The 19,743-nt window shown below is 39.7% G+C and overlaps 2 protein-coding genes and 1 long non-coding RNA gene across 4 annotated transcripts; 1 reads left to right on the forward strand and 2 right to left on the reverse strand.

Moving 5' to 3' along the window:
- Window positions 1-722: 722 nt before the first annotated feature.
- Window positions 723-4,034, forward strand: LOC147818984 (uncharacterized). Its single transcript, XR_015437408.1, has 3 exons — window positions 723-980; window positions 1,913-1,987; window positions 2,316-4,034. It is a non-coding gene; the product is annotated as an uncharacterized LOC147818984 (long non-coding RNA).
- Window positions 4,035-4,132: 98 nt separating this feature from the next.
- On the reverse strand, window positions 4,133-7,942 carry pdcl (phosducin-like). The gene is made up of 4 exons (XM_087174667.1): window positions 7,827-7,942; window positions 6,522-6,709; window positions 6,011-6,192; window positions 4,133-5,210 (listed from the first exon to the last, which is right to left on the reverse strand). Exons 2-4 carry the CDS (start codon window positions 6,694-6,696, stop codon window positions 4,647-4,649), a joined length of 921 nt encoding a protein of 306 aa, XP_087030793.1. The 5' UTR covers window positions 6,697-6,709; window positions 7,827-7,942; the 3' UTR covers window positions 4,133-4,646.
- An 803-nt stretch (window positions 7,943-8,745) lies between these two features.
- Window positions 8,746-19,089, reverse strand: LOC111656786 (prostaglandin G/H synthase 1-like). 2 transcript variants are annotated; one of them, XM_087174665.1, is made up of 11 exons: window positions 18,872-19,089; window positions 18,699-18,782; window positions 16,379-16,495; window positions 14,882-15,022; window positions 14,644-14,787; window positions 13,149-13,330; window positions 12,690-12,773; window positions 12,113-12,359; window positions 10,983-11,269; window positions 10,120-10,267; window positions 8,746-9,564 (listed from the first exon to the last, which is right to left on the reverse strand). In XM_087174665.1, exons 1-11 carry the CDS (start codon window positions 18,915-18,917, stop codon window positions 9,203-9,205), a joined length of 1,842 nt encoding a protein of 613 aa, XP_087030791.1. In that variant the 5' UTR covers window positions 18,918-19,089; the 3' UTR covers window positions 8,746-9,202. The 2 variants fall into 2 exon arrangements, with proteins under 2 accessions (XP_087030791.1, XP_087030792.1); XM_087174666.1 differs by lacking the exon at window positions 18,699-18,782.
- Between the last annotated feature and the right edge of the window lie 654 nt (window positions 19,090-19,743).

A 19,743-nucleotide genomic window follows, 5' to 3' on the forward strand; every position in this document is an offset into this window, starting at 1 on the left:
TCAAAAACCTCATAATATAGTAAAGCACAAAAATGTCACAAAAAGTCATAGTATAGTAAGGCATAAAAATGTCATGGTATAGTACGGCACAAAAACGTCAAAAAACGTCTATCATCGTCTACAAGCTGTTTTACAAGTTCAATTGAAACCTGCACACTTATTCAGGGATCATAATTGTCCTAATGCATTTTATGCTTGTTAAAATTTCGATTCGGTTTTTAAATATTTATACATCCATGACCTGGAAACACCTGGTTTCAGTTCACTCCCTTGACCTCGTTGCCCTGACATCCCAGTGATGATGCATGTGACAGAGAAGAGCTGCAACTAATTAAATACTGTGAGCTTGTCTGTCTGTCTGCATCAATTATCTGTGCCCGCAGTGTGGAGGTGCTTCTTTTTTTCTATATTTTCTGACTGTATTTTACATCCATTTCTAAAGAACTAAACACCTAAGACTGTACACGTTTGTACACAAGTTGGAAGCGTATCATTTTCATCTGTAGTACATCATATTAAAGCATATTGAGGCCTCATGCTGTAGTCACTGTGTCCACTGATGTGGAAACATTGGATAGATTTTAAAGCAGCCCACTGGCAGCTTTCCACTCATGGCTTTGGAAAGAAAGAACAAACTGCTGTCACCTCCCCTTGAGTTTAAGCTGATAAACTATCCTGCACCAATCATTTCTGCAGGGAAGCACGTCTCTATCGCATGAGATCCAGATAAACCGAAGAGAGGGATGGCGTGGTGTCTGTGAAGATGTGATTGAGGCTGTGTGCTGTGGACACCATGAGGGGACTGAGGCCAGTGCTCTTCTTCATGCTGCTGACTCTGCTGGTCCTGCAGAGTTGGAGCTTTGAACTACAGGATACTATCCATGCACTGATAGAGGAGAACATCCACCTCCATGACCAGCTAGAGAACCTCACCCAGGCCCTCAGGGAACTCAAACGGATGCTCTGGCATCACTCAAACGGTACTCTTTATATATTTATATATAAAATATAAATACAGATACAAGTTATTCAATAGGAAACGAATTATAAAGGAAAGTTATGTTCTGGTGCAACATAGAGTCCAATTAGAAATACAGCAAAACTCAACAGTATTCATAGTAATAATTCAGGGGATTCCTCATGGGATTCATTACATTCAAAATTCTAACTAAGAAGATGAGGTTCAGCAAAATCACTCAAAGATATGGTTATGTGTAAATTATGCAGGCTCACTGTCAGTTATATTTTGTGACAAACAATATTAACATCTCTTTCAAGAATTGCACTTTATCTCTTTTCTTAGGCACAATTTTTTGCAATAAATAATTTTAAAAGATTTTATGGATAAGAGAAAAATCTTTATCACTGAATTTTCTTTTATGTTTCTTTTTTAAAATTTTGTTTTTAATTATTATTCATTACACACTAGTCTGTTGTTGACTGCGCATTTTGTTTGTGCATATGACCAATAAAACAAAACAAGTTGAAAAAAAATGTTACACAGAATTTAAACTTAATACACAGGATGTGTAATATATCCCCTCTAGTGCATTGCGTGAGAACTTTTCAAATGGATATGGGTTGAAAATGTTTGCCCCCCTCCCCACCACCACCAAGGTCAAAACAGCCGTCTGTTCTTTTCTTCCATCTTAGTCATTCCCCTTACTTTCATTTCCTGTTGGTGTCCTGTCTTTTTTTCTCTTAATCCTTTCCCCGCTACTTTTTATTAATTCAATTTCTCTGAAAACACACAGCATTGACTTAGCTTTCTCTTTTCAGTCATTTGACTTAACCCCGAGGACTGAACCATCTCTGCATGACTTTTAAAATGTATTTATTATTTTATTTATTTTTCATGCATTGTGACATGCAGGAAAGACAATAACACAGTTATTCTGTGTGTTTAATACAGACCCAGATCATCATGAACACCATGAACATCATGATGAGGATGTTCAGCGTCTGTGGGATGAATGGTCGGAACATGGTGTGTATCGTTTCCTTGCCTCAAAATATTTCAGTAAATTCAGAGAGGTCTGAAACCAGTTGTGAAAAGCTTCCAGCAGATTCACTGCATTGAGCAGTCGAGTTGTGACACAGGCCATACCATTAGTTGGCATTGATTCCATGGCCATGTGGGCTGCAGTTAGACTTCACATGTCATGCAAGCACCAGAGGGATAATGAAATGATTTGTTAATCAACTCTGCCCCACGTGAACCTTCTAGCAGCATTTCGTGGATAATAAACACTGGATTATAAAGATAATGTTGCTAAATACACAATGATGTGACAGTATTTATCCATTCCTGGCAGGCATCAGTGCAGAAACCCATCTCCTGTTGGAACATGCGTTTTGTGGACATGACCTGCACGGCTCAGCTGCTCCCTCTTTATATGAAGACACAGCCCTCCTGCTGCTGACATTATCCTGCCTCACCCTGCTGTTGATGAGATGTTTGTAGGTGACATGAGCCTGGTGTCCACTGAGAAGCTGTTTTCCAGGCTGTTCACTTTTTTCCATACAAAGTAAAGTTAGCATCTCATTGCCACGGGGACAAGTGCAAACGATACTGTGTAATTTAATATAGCTAAATGGTGAGTTTTGATATTGTTACAGAGATTAGCACTAACCTTGGCTCTTCCTGTTAAGAGTGATTATCGAGCGGACAGGATTGGATGATTTGACCTATCCACAATCTGTTAGACAAATCACCTCTGGGAAATTTACTGAACTGGAAAGGAGCCTGTTGATGCTGGTGTATCATCACAGAGGAAGCTGAATTCTAGCAGGTTAAACTCTGTGTGTTATCTAATTATTTTTATTGTGGCTATGTGGGCAGATGATCTCTTTTTTTTCCATTTTCAGTTACTTGTGTAGCAGTTGTTTCATCAACCATATTTTTTTCATTATCATAGTGATGATAATGGGAATTAATTACATAAGATACTTTTATATCTCTGTTTATAATATATTACTACAAATTTAAGATCTTAACAACATGAGACTTCTACTTTTACTATTATTCTCCAAATAATTTATGCTACTTCTTTCAACTGTGCAGCTATAAACACCAACAAACGTGGAGTAGCTTGGATTCCTTGAAAAATTACACATCTTTTTTCACAGCACTTATACTAATAACACTAATAACTCTAATCTACTACTACGACTCTTATAGTATTAATTAAACCTATTGACAAGTCGAAATGTCTGCTTTAAAAATGTCAATACTAGAATTCATGAGCTCATCTGTAAATACAATAAATGGCTACAAATGGGACAAACTCAGGCAACCCAATGTGTTTAACCTTCATTACTAATCTGTTTACTGGATATTAAAGCTGCATGCAGTGATATTTTTGGCCACTTAGAGGCAGCAGAAGAATCTGTAAACACAATGACATATTATTGCCTTAAGAAGTCGTTATGATGAATGTCAGGGTATGTGTTAGGAAACAGTTGCTTACTGGTATTTACACATCCAGCAGTTGTGTTGATTTGTTGAGGTATTTTTGATAACCAATTTCCATCAGCGCTAACCATGGTGAAATGTTTCCTGTGTTCTGCCAGCTGAGCACTTCTAATGTGATAATGTATAAAGCGACTGAACAGTAGACAGTGAGGTGGATAATCAATGTGTGTGAGCCCATGCGTCATTTCCTGTGAATCTTCTGTGCTTGCATTGGCAATCTGAATTCAATGCAGGATTAGGTTATAACTGTAAGTCCAATATTCAAGCTCCTTCTAGCTATGGTTTGGTCTCCACCGGCTCCAGAGGGAAATATCTGGCTCTTAGCTGCTAAAATGTTCCACTATGTTCATCCCCTAGTTGGTAACTTTATAACTTGATGCTGAGCAGGTAGGAGTTGGGTTTATAACAAGGTTTATAAGAATGAGCTAGTGGGCTGGAAAACCAAAACAGTGGGCTGAAAGAAGCTAAAGGATGCTTCAAAGCTGCGGGGAACTGCAGAGCTGGCTGATTATTATCTGTTGGTTTCTTTACTATGAGCATGTCTTTTCACACCACACCTAGTCAAAATAAAAATATTGGTTAGTGTCGCTTAAATTTTTCTGCTTCTTTTTGTTTTATTGGACAACTCTAATAAATATTAATACAACAGGCAGTGAGTCCAAAGACTTAACAGTTTATTTTTCTTTCTATTTGAAATGGTACAGCACATATAAAATTTAAAAAATTAACTAAAAGTCAGTTAGATTTGGAGGTTTCGTATTCTACAGAATAACACACATAAAACAAAGAAGATGCACATGAAACAAAACAGGGAAATGTGTTTTAACACAAATAAATAGTTGACAGTCAGAGCTCAACCTACACCTACAGCATTCTCACTGGGCATAACAACAGGTCCTCAATAATGATAATGACTAATATTTACTCTCATTAAATATAACTCATGTTTACCTTGGAATGATGAACGTCCACTGGACCATGATGTTTTTTTGTGCATTTACTTTTGGTACTGCTTCAGTGCTGGTTGTATGTAGCTGTATGAGTAGTAAAATAGCAATCCTGGCTCAGTCTGTTACTGCAGGGGGTCCACATATATATATAAATTATCTATCATCCATGCAGACTGTACGCATGTTTCCCAAGCATATAATGCATGTTAGATATCATGGCTCTAGTCTATATCAAGGTCAGAGTCCTCATCACTCACAGTGGTCTGTATGATGGCTCCATTGCGAACCGTCTTCGGGACGACGGGGGGCTTGTCAGGCAGCAGGCCGTACTCCTGCAGCAGGGCCTCCAGGTCTACAGCAAAGAAATCTTCCCCGAGTTGGTCTGTGAGCCGTACAAAGTTGCCGATCAGGTCTCCTCCTTTGTAAACGAGCAGAGCAGGCAGAGCACTGTCTCTGAACAGTGCGCTGGTGCTGATGGCCGAGCTGCGTACGCTGCAGAACTTGACTAGCGGGTACTCCTGAGCCAGACACAGCAGGCTGCCACTCATGGCCTCACAGCCAGGGACCTCCGGCTCGTAGATGTGGATCATGACCAGTGTGCTTTTATCCTCCTTGTCTAAAGCCTCCAGGAAGTCCTCTCCGCTGTTAAGCTCATAGACCTGCGCAAAGCGTTTACCACGGCAGAGCTGACGCCGCATCTCTTCAATGCGCTGCATACGGTAATGCTGGAGGAAGTCTTCATCATCCTCCTCTTCCTGGAGCATGTTGTACTCCTGCATGGTCATCTGTGGAGTAGACAAAGAGGAAAACACATACAGTTAGTTAGGCATAGTTCGGAATAGTTCGGCATTTTGTGAAAAATTCTTAATTGCTTTTTTGCCCAGAGGTTTACAGAGATTACAAGATTGATACAACTCTTCTGTCTACACAGTAAATATGAATCTATAACCAGTAGCTGGTTAGTTTAACTTGGCACAAAGACTAGAAATGGGTGAAAACAACAAGCCTCCTTCTGTCCAAAGATGACAAGTAAACATGTAGTATATTGTATGTTTAAGTTGTACAAAATCTGAGATATAAAATCCACAATTCACCATTTTTCAAGAGGGTAATGTGCGAAAGTATTTTCCGGGAGCTGGTCCAGGCAATCAGTTGAGATCCCACAAAGTTACTACTCCCAGCAAAATAATGGTCTGATGCATATATAAAAGTGTTTTTCCACAATGTCAAACATTTCCTTTAAAATTTATCCATGCTGGTCTAACTCCATGACAAGAATAAACCTAAATAAATTTCTCAGGACGTTTGAAATGTGTCAAATAGTTGGCAGGTGCTAACTTTACTAATCCATAATTAGACAATGTCATGAAATAGAGAAGGCGCAGGGATTCCACTGTGTTAATCTGGTTGTCTATAATTAATATCTTGCCCTTATTCAGCCTTTTTCCATTAGCATATGTGGCACAGTTTCAAGAGAGTCTCCAATGCACTGCTGGGTCGGTGTGAGGAAGAAGAAATTTAAGCTAAGGGATGTTTCCACAAGCATTTCGTTCCTATGTGTGTATTTTGTCCCCATCTTACTTACTTTGCCTTGAATTTTTTCCTGCAGCTCTTTTTGTTTCTCTTTGTCTTTTTCCAGGTCTAAGTCAGAGCGGCAGGTCATCGACAGCTTCTTGATCAGTCTTTCCATTTCTTTCTTCTGCTCTTGTTTTTGCTCCACCTCCAGCTGCTTGTATTTCCTCCAGTCATTGATAACACCCTTTGGTCCTGAGAAGGAACAGCCAGTGTCACTGTCATCATAGTAATTACTGTAAATATGTACTATGCTTTAAATAAATAATATATCCATATAAATGATAAATGGATAATCAGTTAAAGTGGGAAACTAGTAATGAATCAGTGATGGAAAATGTCTAAAAAATTATCAGTGTCATTTAAGACATTTTTACACCTCTGATACAATAGTGTGTTACTAAAAACTCTTACAAGTCAATTAGTTTATTAGCCGAGCAAATTAAAATTGTTTCGCAACCATTTTGATAATTGATTAATTGGTTAAGTCCTTATTCAAAATAAAACAAATTTGTGTTAGATACCTGTGTTGACAGCACTTCCATCAGCACTGTAGTCTATCTCAGGCTCATTGACGTTAGCGTCTCGGATGGTCTTGTTCTCCCCATCCTCATCCTCATTGTCGCTGCCCTCATCCTCACTGCTGCTGTAGTAGTACTGCAGCTTCTCTCCCAGTATCTTGTCATCCAGAGTCGTCATGACAACGGCTCACCTGAGTGAAGAAGTTACTAATGAGTTAAACGGGACACCGATGCAACTCAATAATCCAAATTGTACGAACACAGCTAAGCATAATGTTTTTATATAAGAGCAAACTACTGATGGGCAAATATATAAAGAATTTAAGGACATCAATTTGGGTTCTGGAAAGTTATGATGGGTTTTTTCCTAAACCAGGTTAATCGATAAGCTTGCAGTGATTGCAGCCTAAAAAAATTCTATTTTGCAGGGGCATGGCAGCTGACAGCAAGACAAAGCTGCCATTTGCCTTATTAACAATGTTGCTGCAGCCTCACAGATAAAACCTCCACAGATTAACAACACTTTTATCACATAATAGTCTGAGTGAGCACATCAATCAATGAAGCGTAATAATCCAGACTGACAGCCACCCAACCTGTCAAAGAGCTTATCTCAAAAATAGGACATCTACACAATACATAGCTTTCACTTAAGTGTGTCAATTTATAAAACTTGAGCTTAAAAGGCCTTTAATGATGCACTGAGCGGTATGTGCACAGATGGAGAGACCAGGAGGCGGACACCCTCTCAAAATCCCTCTCACTTTGACAGTGGTCAGGTACCAAAATAGAAGATAATATTATGCCACACTACTGCGTACAGCTCTTTTGTTTGATTTGGCTGCCATCCGGTGACAATGAATACAAATGTATCTCCACTGACTTTGAATATAATGTCTTCAACACATGTAAACAACAGCAGAAGAGAGGGCCCACATCCTTATAAGAATCCCTGCTGATGCGCCAGCTAAGTCAACTAGTTATTATCATTAGCAAACTGTTAACTGTAAGAGTTATTTCCTCAAGTACCTTAACACTATTGGAGAGAGGATGGAGACAATCCAATTAGCTTGTTTATTAAGTAGGACACGGGTCGAACCAGTAGACTTTAACTGCGTTTGTGAAAGTGAGCTAAATTAGCGTTAGCTAAATGAGCTAGCTGTTCTTCCACTGACTAGTAAACATTATCTTGCCCTAAACCAAGCGTTACCGAACAGACCGTCATATATAACTCGATCCCTATGTTAAACACTACTACAACGACATACAAAACATCAATTGCTCATGAATATTTGGTTTCCATCTTACCTTGAGTCTATGGCCTGCTAATGTAAGTAAAATGTCACCAACTAACACCGCTCACGCTAATCCGCTAGCTTTAGCTGCTGCAAGCCACTCCCACGGACTATGCTGCCTTCACGGTTCACAGTTGTGTCGTATATATTAGATATTGGCGCAAAGGCAACCGACATTTTGCTCAAAGTTGCAATTCAGGCTATATTCATGATGTGGATATACTGGATGCCGTGTCACTTATTAGTGTAGATTAATTTATAATATTTTCTTTAACTTTACGAACACAGATATCGACCCAAATATGCACATTTTCGCATTTTTTTACTCCGTGTCTGCACATCTGCCATTTAAGACATGAAAATTGCTATTTTGCTATTGCTATTTTTGTTACTAGAAAACACCAGTCTGAGCAGGGACTTGAGTGAAATTTCATAATTTTCTGTCTAGCCTTTTTGTTTCCACTGTCTCTTTAATGATCATCCTGGGAAAAACTTTAATTTGGGGCACCCCACCTCTTTGGAGCTGGCTCAGGTCTGCAAAGGCACATGGAAGATGCTGGAAGTGTTATTATGCAGTTCAATACTTCATCACTAGAGGGCGATATGGCTATGAAATGGGACACATACCACTACGACTACCAGTGCTACTGCAACCACTGCTTATGTGTTTTTTCTGGCGGTTTCCTGACAGAAATACACACAGATGTAACCAGAGTTTACCTAAAATCAAATGTTCTAAGTTATAAGGAAAACATTGCTTCAGTTTTATGTGTCTTTAAACCCTGCTTTGTATACCGTTTACTGAAGAAAAAACCCCTTGAGTATGCCTTCTGCTGCCATCAGGGTTCAATCACAAGCCAAAAAAAACACTGGATTGATGACAAACAGTGGGTGAGAAATGGAAGAAGGAATAGAAACTCATGAGACAGTGGTTCAGAACAATGGATTGTAAAAACAAAGATTTTATTCACTGCCAATCTAAATAAATGGTCAATAACGCACTCTGTGTCTATAGTTTTATTTCAATGAATGGTAATATTACATTGCAAGAAAATATTTTAAAATAAACCTACAGACAGTACATTCTGTACCTTTATTACTGTACAGTGACAGTGTTGGTATTTCAGTCCTCAGGCATTAAGCGTTTAACAAAAATCATATTTTTATGTCCTCACTGATGTGTTTGTGTGAGACTAACTGAGCAAGTTAAAGAAGAGGCATGTTTGATTTAATACTGAGCTCTGTCCCATGTGATTCTCTAGTGCTGTTCAAACAAGCATTACTGTATTCTCCTCTCAAACATCTTCAACACTTGTTTGTTTTTTAGCAGCAGCCTCTTTTATCTTCATATATGCTCTCAAACCATAAACCTCTGGTGCCTGGAAAGGGTCATAGCTCATCAGATCGTTCTTTACTGTCACTTTTGCCTGTCTGTGATTGCTCCTCTGTTGGTATTCTAAACGCCACAAGAGGACACGTCCTGGTGTTCAGACAGACCAGTCTCTTTAGTGTGGCAGAATTCACTATGTCAAAGCCGACTTTGCCTCCAAAGGTGCTAGGCTTCCAGTAATCTGGAGAACATATAGGATTTCCCAGGAGGCCTTTAAGAGAGAAGGGGGCACCCATCTCCACCATGCTCTCTCCAAATATGGTCCCCTGTCGTGTCCGTTCCAACATCAAGCCAGGATAAAATTCAAGAGCATCAATGTCTTCGTAGAATTCTTCAAGCACACTGGCTATCTCCTCATTATCTGCAAAGGGTAAACACAAGTTTGCAGAGTTAATGAACAATCTCACATTAGCAGCATGGCCCTACAGATGGCAGCGTTGATCAGTCAGGTTGTGTCTTTTTTTACTTAATTATTTTAACATCTATTGGACAGATTGCCATGTAATTTAGTTCAAATGAGACCTGATGATCATAAGTATCACCAAGTGGTTGGCATTTGTAGTTTGGAGCAACTTTCCTGACTTTCCTTTCCTAACTTTCCTGTGCCAGAACTACATGATGCAAACCAACATTAATGTAAATACAGATGTTGTACATACAGTGCAGTGCATGTCAAGCAATGCAGACTGTATCATCAACTGAGGAACTTGGCTAAAACTTTACTTTACTTTACTTCGCTTCACAGGATAGCAATGGAAAAAAATTGCTATAGCAATATAGCAAAATGCCTAGAAATCAAGCGGATGCCATTTATTCCAAGAATGTATGTTCAGCTGCTCTCATGGACTTGCAAAAGCCATAAATCAAGGGTTGCACTTCGTGCTGTGTGGTCTGCACACAGAACTGATTTTCTTACCAGCGAATTGTCTGAATGATGTGTACGGCTTAAGGTTGAAACGCTTCCTGTACTCGTTAAAGGGCTGCATGCGGAGTTGGCGGGACTCCTTTATGGCTCCCACAGCCACTCTGGTCACCACAGCGTTGATGTTATAGCCCCCACCAATCTGTAGGACAGAGGTTTGACAACATGAAACATAACGCCATTCAAAATACTGTATAATATGAATAGGGATTTTAAAATCTGTGAGATGTTCATTTTATTCAAATGAACCAGTATGAAGTTTTTACTTAATAAAGATTACTTTGTTTAATCAAAATGCCAGGGCCAAATGATGGTAAGTACAGTTATATAATTAATGCAGCCCCACTGTATTATGTTTCTTGTTCACAATTATATCTAAAGAATTTCTTATTTAATCATCATAAAGTAATTCATTAAACAGAGAAAGATATTCTCTGTTTTTTCATTTCCATTCAGTGAAAAGCAGCTCATGTTGACATGCTTTGATTTGTACAAAGGCTGCAAAAAACCAATATCATAATGTTCTGTTTCTGTTCAGCTTATAAAACATTCAGCCCAACAACAGTCTCCACCAGCCTCAGTTAATCACACAACAATAGCCTAAGTTGTCAACTTGTAGTCATGCCAAGTATTAACAGGATGTATATATATATATATATATCCACCATAACAGGAAGACTAAATATGAATGCCAAAAAACCACTAACACAGCTTTATGAAAGACTACTGCAGGTTCTATTACTTTGTTATAGTGATAGGAAGTTACAAACAATTGTACACTAAAATAGAATGAATCTCTTTTTGCATATTTATTATATTACATCATGATGTTAATTAGTATGTCTGTGGTTTGTTACCTGGCCAGCAACTTGCCGAGAGAAAGCATCCACCAGCTTCTCAATGCCGTAGTGTGTGAGAACAGAAGTGTTAAAGAGGAACTGTGTGTATGACAGCTCATCTCCGTTAATGAAGAAGGTGTCAGGCATCAAGGGGTGCCAGTGGTAGAGTTGGCTGAACTCCAGAGCGATACGATTCCCATACTGGAAGTGGGAGTTAAACAGCAGGGTGGGATCAAACTTCAACTGCAGCAGGTATCCACTGAGGTGCTGAACGTACTCTTCTATCACGATTTTTATCGTCTCACCTGAGAGGAATACGCAGGGACACAGAGAGAGAGGGCAGGGAGATTATAATTAAACACGCCAACCTCAGACTGAGTCACAACTGGACAGGTTCAAACTCAAGCTGACTCTAACAAAACCCATGAGCTTATGTGGAAGTCTGCAGAGGTCTTATTAAAAATGTCAAGTACACCAGCACTAGGCAAACAAAATAAAAAAGGCAAAATAATGGATGCGATAAAAGAATAGACCGACATTTTTGGGAAATGCTTTGCTTTCTTGATAAGTTAGGCGAGAAAATTCGGTCTGCTCCAGACAACAAAATAAGGATGGAAAACGGTGAAATTGCTACTCTGGCTCCATCCAAAGATGACAACATCCACTAAACAGCGCATCTAAGGCTCACTCGTGAACATGCCATATCTTGTTTGTTTAACCTGTACAAAAACCCAAGCATAGAAACAATTTGCGGTTTTACAGTGTGTTATGTGCCAGTCTTTCTTGGCTGACTGCAGTGACTTCCTGGAAACTTGACGTCACTTTGAGGCTGGTAAGTAACCAGCAGAGTCCAGAAACTTTCTGTGGCTAACCACAAAATAGCCCAGCATAAACAGCCCATTAAGCACACTTAAATGAGATATAACATGTTAATTGGTGAGCTTTAGAGGTGCTGGTGGGCAGATTTTGTTACCTTTGGACAGACCCAGGCTATCTGTTTCCCTGTTACCAGTCTTTATGCTAAGCTAAGCTATCCAGCTAATGGCAGTAGCTTCATATTTTCCATACACACATGTGAGTGGAATTAATCTTCTCAAATCTATTTCCCAAAATGTCAAATTATTCTTTTGAAAGTGCACCCAGCTCACCAATGATGATGAGGCGTGCGGTCTGGAAAAGCTGTTCGTCATCCCAGGTGGGATGCTCTGCTTTCAGGATGTCACAGATTCGGTTATGCTCTCTCAGCCACAGTGTGGCGTACATCCCCAAACCGGGAAGAAGTCCATATACTTCCTGACCAATAGCCATCTGACCCTCAGGGGGGATTCCAGGGGGGTAGCTCATCTTAACGGGGGCATCAGCTACAGAGGGAGGGTAGATCTCGCCGTCAATTAACTGATGGGAAAAAAATAGCAAATCACAAGATCAGCAAACAAGTCACTGCAAAATCTTATCTTTCCTAACCCTTTCCACGTTATCTGACACTATATTCCTGCTGCAACGTGTCATTTCAAAATGTTTGTTCAGCAGACAGATGCTGCTAAGAATGATAAACAAGGCAGTAACAGATTGCTTTTTTGATCAATGATAACTACAAATTCACTCTGCCCTTTTAATGGAAACTACACCCAAAACTGTAGGAAAACCACATGTTTAAATTTTGTTCCGATCTTGACCAACATGTTGTGGACATGTTTTCTCTAGTCACAGTTTCAACTCTCTCACCTGATACTTAAGTTTTCCGTCTTCGTGAAGCCTGAGGTGGAGCTGACGTTCCAAGTTGTCTCCATAAATGTGTCCTGCATCCACCTGTATGTGTCACACATGACAGAAAATAAGTGAGAGGATGAGAGCAAATAAATATACCAACTTTCTATTTTTGAATCACTAAAAAGTCACATTAAAAGCATAAATACAAACAAAGATTAGAGCCAAATTCTGTTGGGCTTCACTCCACCAAAACTGATTATTTTACATGTAAATTATAGTATAAGGTCGCAACTAAGACTTTAGTCTTATTGTCTTATTTGGGTGAGTAAACGTGGAGGTGACTCCTCAGTCTTTGTTCTGTTAGTCCAACACTGTCTAGATACTTAGATCTTCAAGGAAAAGTGACATTTATTTTGATTAGGGGTTATTTTTTATTATTATTATTAAATGTACAAAAGCTCTAAATGGACTAACCCCATGCGCTAGAGCCTTAGTGAAGCCCAGACCCATGCGATTGTAGGTCTTGAAGAACTGGTGGGTGAAGTGCTGTGCAAAGAAGGCGAACATGAGGTTGGAGCCCTGAGGGTCGGGTCTGAACGTTCTTCTCTTCAGCAGCCTCTCAACCAGCAGCTCAGGGTCAGGCAGCCCACCTTTTCCTGAACGGAAACACCACAATGTCACATGCAGGACAGGAAACAGATATACCGAGCCTGTAGTCATAATACTGAAAAAGTTAATCTGTGAAAACAGCACTGATACAGTTGTGAACCATTCAAGGTCATTAATCTGCATGCATGTCACTGTGGTGAGAGGTTTAGTTTCACTGATAAAACATCGGGCAAAAGATATCCTCAGAATTTGATATTATTGATGCTGTAAGACAATATTGAAATAATCGATTTGTGGGAAGTAACTTAGTACATTTACTCAGGTACTATACTTACTGTAAATACAGTTTTACAACATTTATATTCCATTTTATGCTACTTTATAGTTCCCCACATTTTAGTAGGAAGCGTTTTACCTTTACATTACTACATTGATGTGACAGGTACAGCACACATTTACAGTTAAAATTTTCATACAAAATACAAGATAAGCTTATAAAATACTAGATTGTATTTAACATTGTTATACATTAAACTACCCAATAGTATAACAAGCAGTTAAAATACCCTTTACCTTGAGCAGGTAAAACATTACATTTCTGACTACATGGGAATGCATGGGTGAAAATTATACTTCATTGCAACACATAACAATAATAATAATAATAATAATAACAACAACAACAACAACAACAATAATAATAATAATAATAATAATAATAACACACCCACTGGAATTATCTTAGTACATGCCACCACTGTTGTTCAATACTCACATGCACATTTCAATTGCTATCGAAAAAGCACTGAGGTTCATATCACTCTTATAAATGGGGAATATCACTCAACACATAGAGGTCTATATTTTGACTTGTATAAATTGACTTTTTTGCCACCTGAGGGCAGAGCAACAAGTTATTCGGTTACCTATCACACATCCAGCAGATATGGAACAACACCAGCAATCATTCGTAGTTCTATTTTTCTTTTATTCTCCAACCACTGCAGAGGGAATTATCTGGCTCTTCAGCTGCTAAATACTCCGCTATGTTCAGCAGCAAGACTTTGTCTGTCTGCTATTTGGTGCTGAGCAGATAGCAGTGGGTTTATAAGAGCTTTTAGGCTGAAAAACATTGCAACTGTAAACAGGGCAGATGAGAGCTCTGAAAATAGAGGTGTGGGCCATAAAACCAAAACAATGAGCTGAAAGACACAAAAATTGATCCACAGAGCCGAGGGAAAGTGCAGAGTTGGGTGCTAATAGTCTGTTGATTTGTCCGTACGAGTGACACCATCAGCGATGCCTGATACAGAAATATTGATTATTGCAGCTTTAAGCTTGGTATAAATGAGTGGCTAACCTTTGACTCCCAGAGGTGTAGGGCAATCATCTGGCACCGGGGGCAGAATCCGAGTGTAGTAGCTCAGATTATAGTAGGATTCCCAGCTGAGGTAGCTGTACTTTGAGTTGTAGGTTGGAGGGCTGGGTATTAAGTTGGACCTTACTGTTCATACAAAAAGAAAAAATAGGGTTATCAGAATACGTGAATGAGTGACATCCGTGAATGAATTTCTTAAATTGAACTGCTGACTCCAGACCTGTTAGAACCAGCCGCATGAGAACGTCCCGCAGGAAGGTGTGGTTGATGATGTCCCAGAGCCAGTGGAAATGAGTGAGAATGTAATGTACTACATCTGGGCTTGGCTTGAAGAACTGCCGCGTTCTGGTCCAAAACTCAGCTGTGATGAAAAAACAAACTTTTGTTACTGGAAATCAGGAGCGTCTGGGAATTGAAAGTGGAAATTCACTCAGTATAACATAGTCATGATTATGTCATCATAATCATTCAACAGGACACTCAGCAAGTCTGGGCTTGGTTTTATAGCCTGGCTACAGACCTCTGAATAGCCACCCACATCTCAAAATTGTTCAGCAATTTATTGAATGAATGAAACAAAACGGCAATTCAGCGGGTGGATTACAGTGTAGTGAAGCTGCACAAATTGCATCCGCAGTGTGTGGGGAACAGGGGGCTAATAGGAGCTTAGCATTTCACGTCTGCCCAGGGATCCCTTAACCTGGCCATGTCAGGAGGGGAGTACATTCCACTTGAGCCGTGATGATCAGTCATTTAATTGATTGGTCAACCAATTGTAAATTAATTGGCAACTATGGCAACTAGAGGGAAAGAACGGATAGAAATAGACGCAAAACAAGTGTCAACATAGGTGTTGCTTTCCAGACGGCTCTTAGCAAGTAAAGAAAGAAAGTTTGATACTGACTGGAAGATAAACAGCTGTTAATGCTAATGTTGGCTATTCAGCAACTCTTTAACACATGGTGGGCATTTTATTTGTTGTTTCATGTAGTTTTTCATCCAACATATTTAAATTTGAATACAAGGAAAGTAAACAATTATATTTGCAAAAATATCAAACTATTCCTTTAAAAGAAATGTTAAACGTACTAAGGATGTTTTGTTGATTCTATCAGTGTAAAATAATGGAGCTACGTGTATCTGGCTATTCTATCTTGCGTAAGAGGTATTTGTTTATGTTAGGCTGTCACTCGATCCCATTTTCCCTTATCCTGTTTGACTTATCTTTTCCTTCCTTCTGCTCCCACTCTGCCTTTTCTTTCTCTGCACAATCAAAGCAATGGTTAATTGTTATTTATGCCTAGTGAGTGTGACGTAACTACATAGCTTTCAGCCAAATACATCACATCTGATTAGGGACTACAGTATGTGAGGGGTCCTTGTTAATGAGAAGTAGACCAGCTGAATTAGTAGGTGCTTCAGTGAAGCGATCAGCAGAAGCAGTTCTTATCCAGCTGGTCTTTTTCTTGGCAAATGCTCCTGTTTCTCCAAGTTTTTCCAAATATTTGGGTCTAGACAAGAAATCCTAACTCTGTAAGCCAGGCTGTGTTACACTATTTCCTGATTTAACAACAACAAAATGAAAGTCTTTCACCAGCCAACCATCCGACCCCTTCCATGTTATGTACAAAGGAGTAACAGAATATTTCAAATTCCCAAAAAGCGGAGTAATAAAAGAGAATATGAGGGCTGGTCTCATGAGGATAAGTGGACTCACGGATGGTGCAGTTTTCTCCGTAGTAGCCGGTGCGAGTGCAGTCACACTCATACTTGTCTTCACCATACCTTACACACACACCCCAATGCTGACAGGGGAGATAACAGCATGGGTTCACTGTGGAAAACAAGAAGAAGAACACATATCAATACACAGAAATGTATACAAAAACTCTGGCAGGCAGATTTCATATAGATATGACATTTTAAGAAACCCAGAGCAACTACTATCTTAACTGCCTTAAAATATGACGCATACAAAAACATCTGTGTCGGATTGGATTACCACCTCTGCATTTCTCAGACTAAGCCCTCAGGACCTGCTTTTATTTTTTTTAAAAAGATTAAAAAAAAACAACCATCTGCCAGTGATGTAATTCCATTTCAATTCCGGCTCCTTGTGTAGTTCTTGTTTTTCAGGAGTTTTGTAGAAAATGTTGTCAGCACATTGAAAAAAGATCATTGCCGCTGTAGTACAAATGTTGACAGTTGAAAAAAATAATTTTATTTTAGTTGGAAACAGGTAAAACGAGCTCAGCTCATTCACATTTCTGAAAACACTTACTTTTACAAGGTCATTATTTCTTCATGTTTCCTAACAATTTCTCAAAAACTGGCATGGAACGAATTGTGGGATCTGGTACTACCAGCGGAGACTGCAGGAAGCTACTGTGTCTGGCCACATAACCACCCCTTAAACTAGCAAAGTAAACAAATTACATATAATTGGTTAATTATTGGGCTTTAGACGTGCTGGAAGGTGTATTGTATTACCTGTTTCCTTCTGTTTCCAGACTTTGTGCTGAGCTAAGCTGAGTTTATATTTAAAGGACAGACATGGGAGTGGTATCGTTCTTCTCATCTAACTCTCTGCCAGAAAGCATATAAGCCTATTTACCGTAACTATTCCCCTAGAAACATAAGATTTTAGGATTCACTCTTTAAGATGGATTGTGTGTTTAAAACTGACATTTAAAACCGCAAACATAGCAATACGACCTTTGTCATGGGTGTATGACTGTGTTATGGTTATGTCTTGTATATGTATCGTAAACGTCTTTACAAATCAAACAAATCAGTGTGGGGGGGACAACGATTTTTGCCATTCAAGTCAGCCACATGAAAAGCCCCTTTGTTCTTTCACAAAAGAACATGATACAACAAGGAAAATTTACACATGTTGAGAAATTAGAGCCTCTTAAATTACTGCATGATGGTTGATAAGTGTGTTTGCAGCTTACATTCCTTCACTCTTTGATTTATGCAGAGATAAATTAAAGCGTTGACACGCAGATTATGTGAACAATGAGATAAACTATGAAACATGCAGGTAAAAGGCAAGCTCCTCTGATGAACTTTCAGCAGCTCACTCAAGAAAAACCCCCACGTGATCACTATCTGATCAAATAGGTCAGAAAAAGTTCAAACGTGACACATTAAAGGGGGAAATTGACCTTGCGTGCGCCCATTGTATTACAGGTACATGGAAATGAATCACTGCCTGTGAGTCAATAGTTTATAGAAGTTTGTCTCCTGTGATTCAATTAGTTTCAAAAGCCTGGAATTCACGTCATACGTCATCCCATGTGGGCCTTCAGTGGAATAACCCTCTCACTCCTTAATCAAAATTCTTTGCACACATGAAAAGCAGAGGACAGATGCAAAAGAATGAGGCAGTGAAACTTGTTCTTCAAAAGGTGAAGTGATAACGCTGGCCAGAGGGCAGGATGGTATATTGTGTATATGAGGGGTGTGAGGGAAGTGGGGGGGGGGTTTGTAGCCACACAGGTCAGGCTGCATGTCTCCACAGGTCAGGCAGGAAAAGTCTATTAGGGGGCTTAACTATAAGAAAATACATGCATCCACTTTGGCAAATCTTGCAGAGGTGGGTCTTGAAATCACGTCTTCATCAAGCTCCGTTTATTAAACAAATAAAATGATCTTACCTCTCTTTCACTTTGAATTAAGTACAAAACAAGATGGTATGTGTTGAAATCTGTTATTATCTGTCAAACATTACATCTTTTTTGCAGTGCCACGTCTAGTTAATGAAGTCATGTAATTGTCCCAGGATCAGGCCTGTAAGGACCTGTCTTTGTTATCAGGGTTACAAGAATGTTTAGTGGCCATTGTACTTGGAGGAAGACCTGATAAAACTATGGGAGAATGAAAACACAGGCATGCTCACACATGGATTTAATGCCTCCTGAACATATACTTCCTGCCTGAGATCTGGCCGCACGAAATGTTCAGGCTAGCAGACAATTTATATTACAATGGAGGCATAACAGTGTGGCCAAACCCACTGACCTCTCACCTACCTGTGTTGGAGGTAACCTCATCACCCAGGCATGCAGGCTCCCACACCAGCAATAGAAGAGCCCAAACTGACCCTAGGACAGAGGCTTCAGCAAAAGTTTGAAATCAATTTGTGTTCAGGGGCAGAGAGGTAAAACACAAAGCAGCCACACAAGCAACAGACAGTCATACTCACATTTCATTACAGCAGCTTCGTTCAGGAGAATTTCATTCCAACTCATGAAACTGAAGAAAAGTGCAGTAATCCAGACTTTGGCTGGTCCAGAGTTGTAGGGAGGAGATCCAGTTGTTAACAGACAGACAGTGAGAGTGACAGAGCGGCAGGACGAGCAGCCTGGTGGGTTAACTCTTGTCTGTGAGTGCTGCAGCTCTGTCGCACTGCGCCTTTACCTGCCTTCAGAATGGAGATGCAAAGTGGGGTGGTGACTTCAGTCTTTAGGGTGCAGGTCTCTGGCTCTTCATCGCCTCCTGCTGGTACAAAGTGGTAAAAGGTTGAATGCTGTATACTATTGAATTTCTGCCTTTATATTTCCTCCCCTCACACTAAGCCAGGGGAATTAGATAGTTTTGACAAGATGTATCATTTTTGGAGGGTCAGGGGATGATAGTGTGGGTTTTCCACGATTTTCTCTGGGTCTATATCATACAAAATACCATTCATTATACAATTAATGTTGGCTGAATTCCATCCGGCTGCGGCAGTTTGAGGGTCCTGCTCTTGTTGACCCTGGCTCACTGTCTGTTGTGGTTGACGGGGGACAGTTTAACATGACAGAACAATTACAGTCCAGCTAATGTTTGTGGACCAAACGATGGGCCGACCGTCACCATAGCTACAAACCTTTGCCTTTCCTTAACCACTTCATCGTTGCTTCATTTTCACAGATCATCACATGCCGGCTGCGAGAGCCGTCACACGACTCTCTGCTTGTTTCCTTGGCCAGAATGATGTTTGCTTGAGCAGTATCACTCCACAAACGACACTCAGTTTATAGAGTAGGAAAACATCATCAGCACAGGTCACAAGGCCAAAGTAGAGGAGGTCTG

This window comes from Seriola lalandi, unplaced genomic scaffold (genome assembly GCF_002814215.2).
Source record: "Seriola lalandi dorsalis isolate HSWRI2012SDOR001 ecotype SW California unplaced genomic scaffold, Sedor1 jcf7180002054370, whole genome shotgun sequence".
Taxonomy (NCBI): domain Eukaryota; kingdom Metazoa; phylum Chordata; class Actinopteri; order Carangiformes; family Carangidae; genus Seriola; species Seriola lalandi.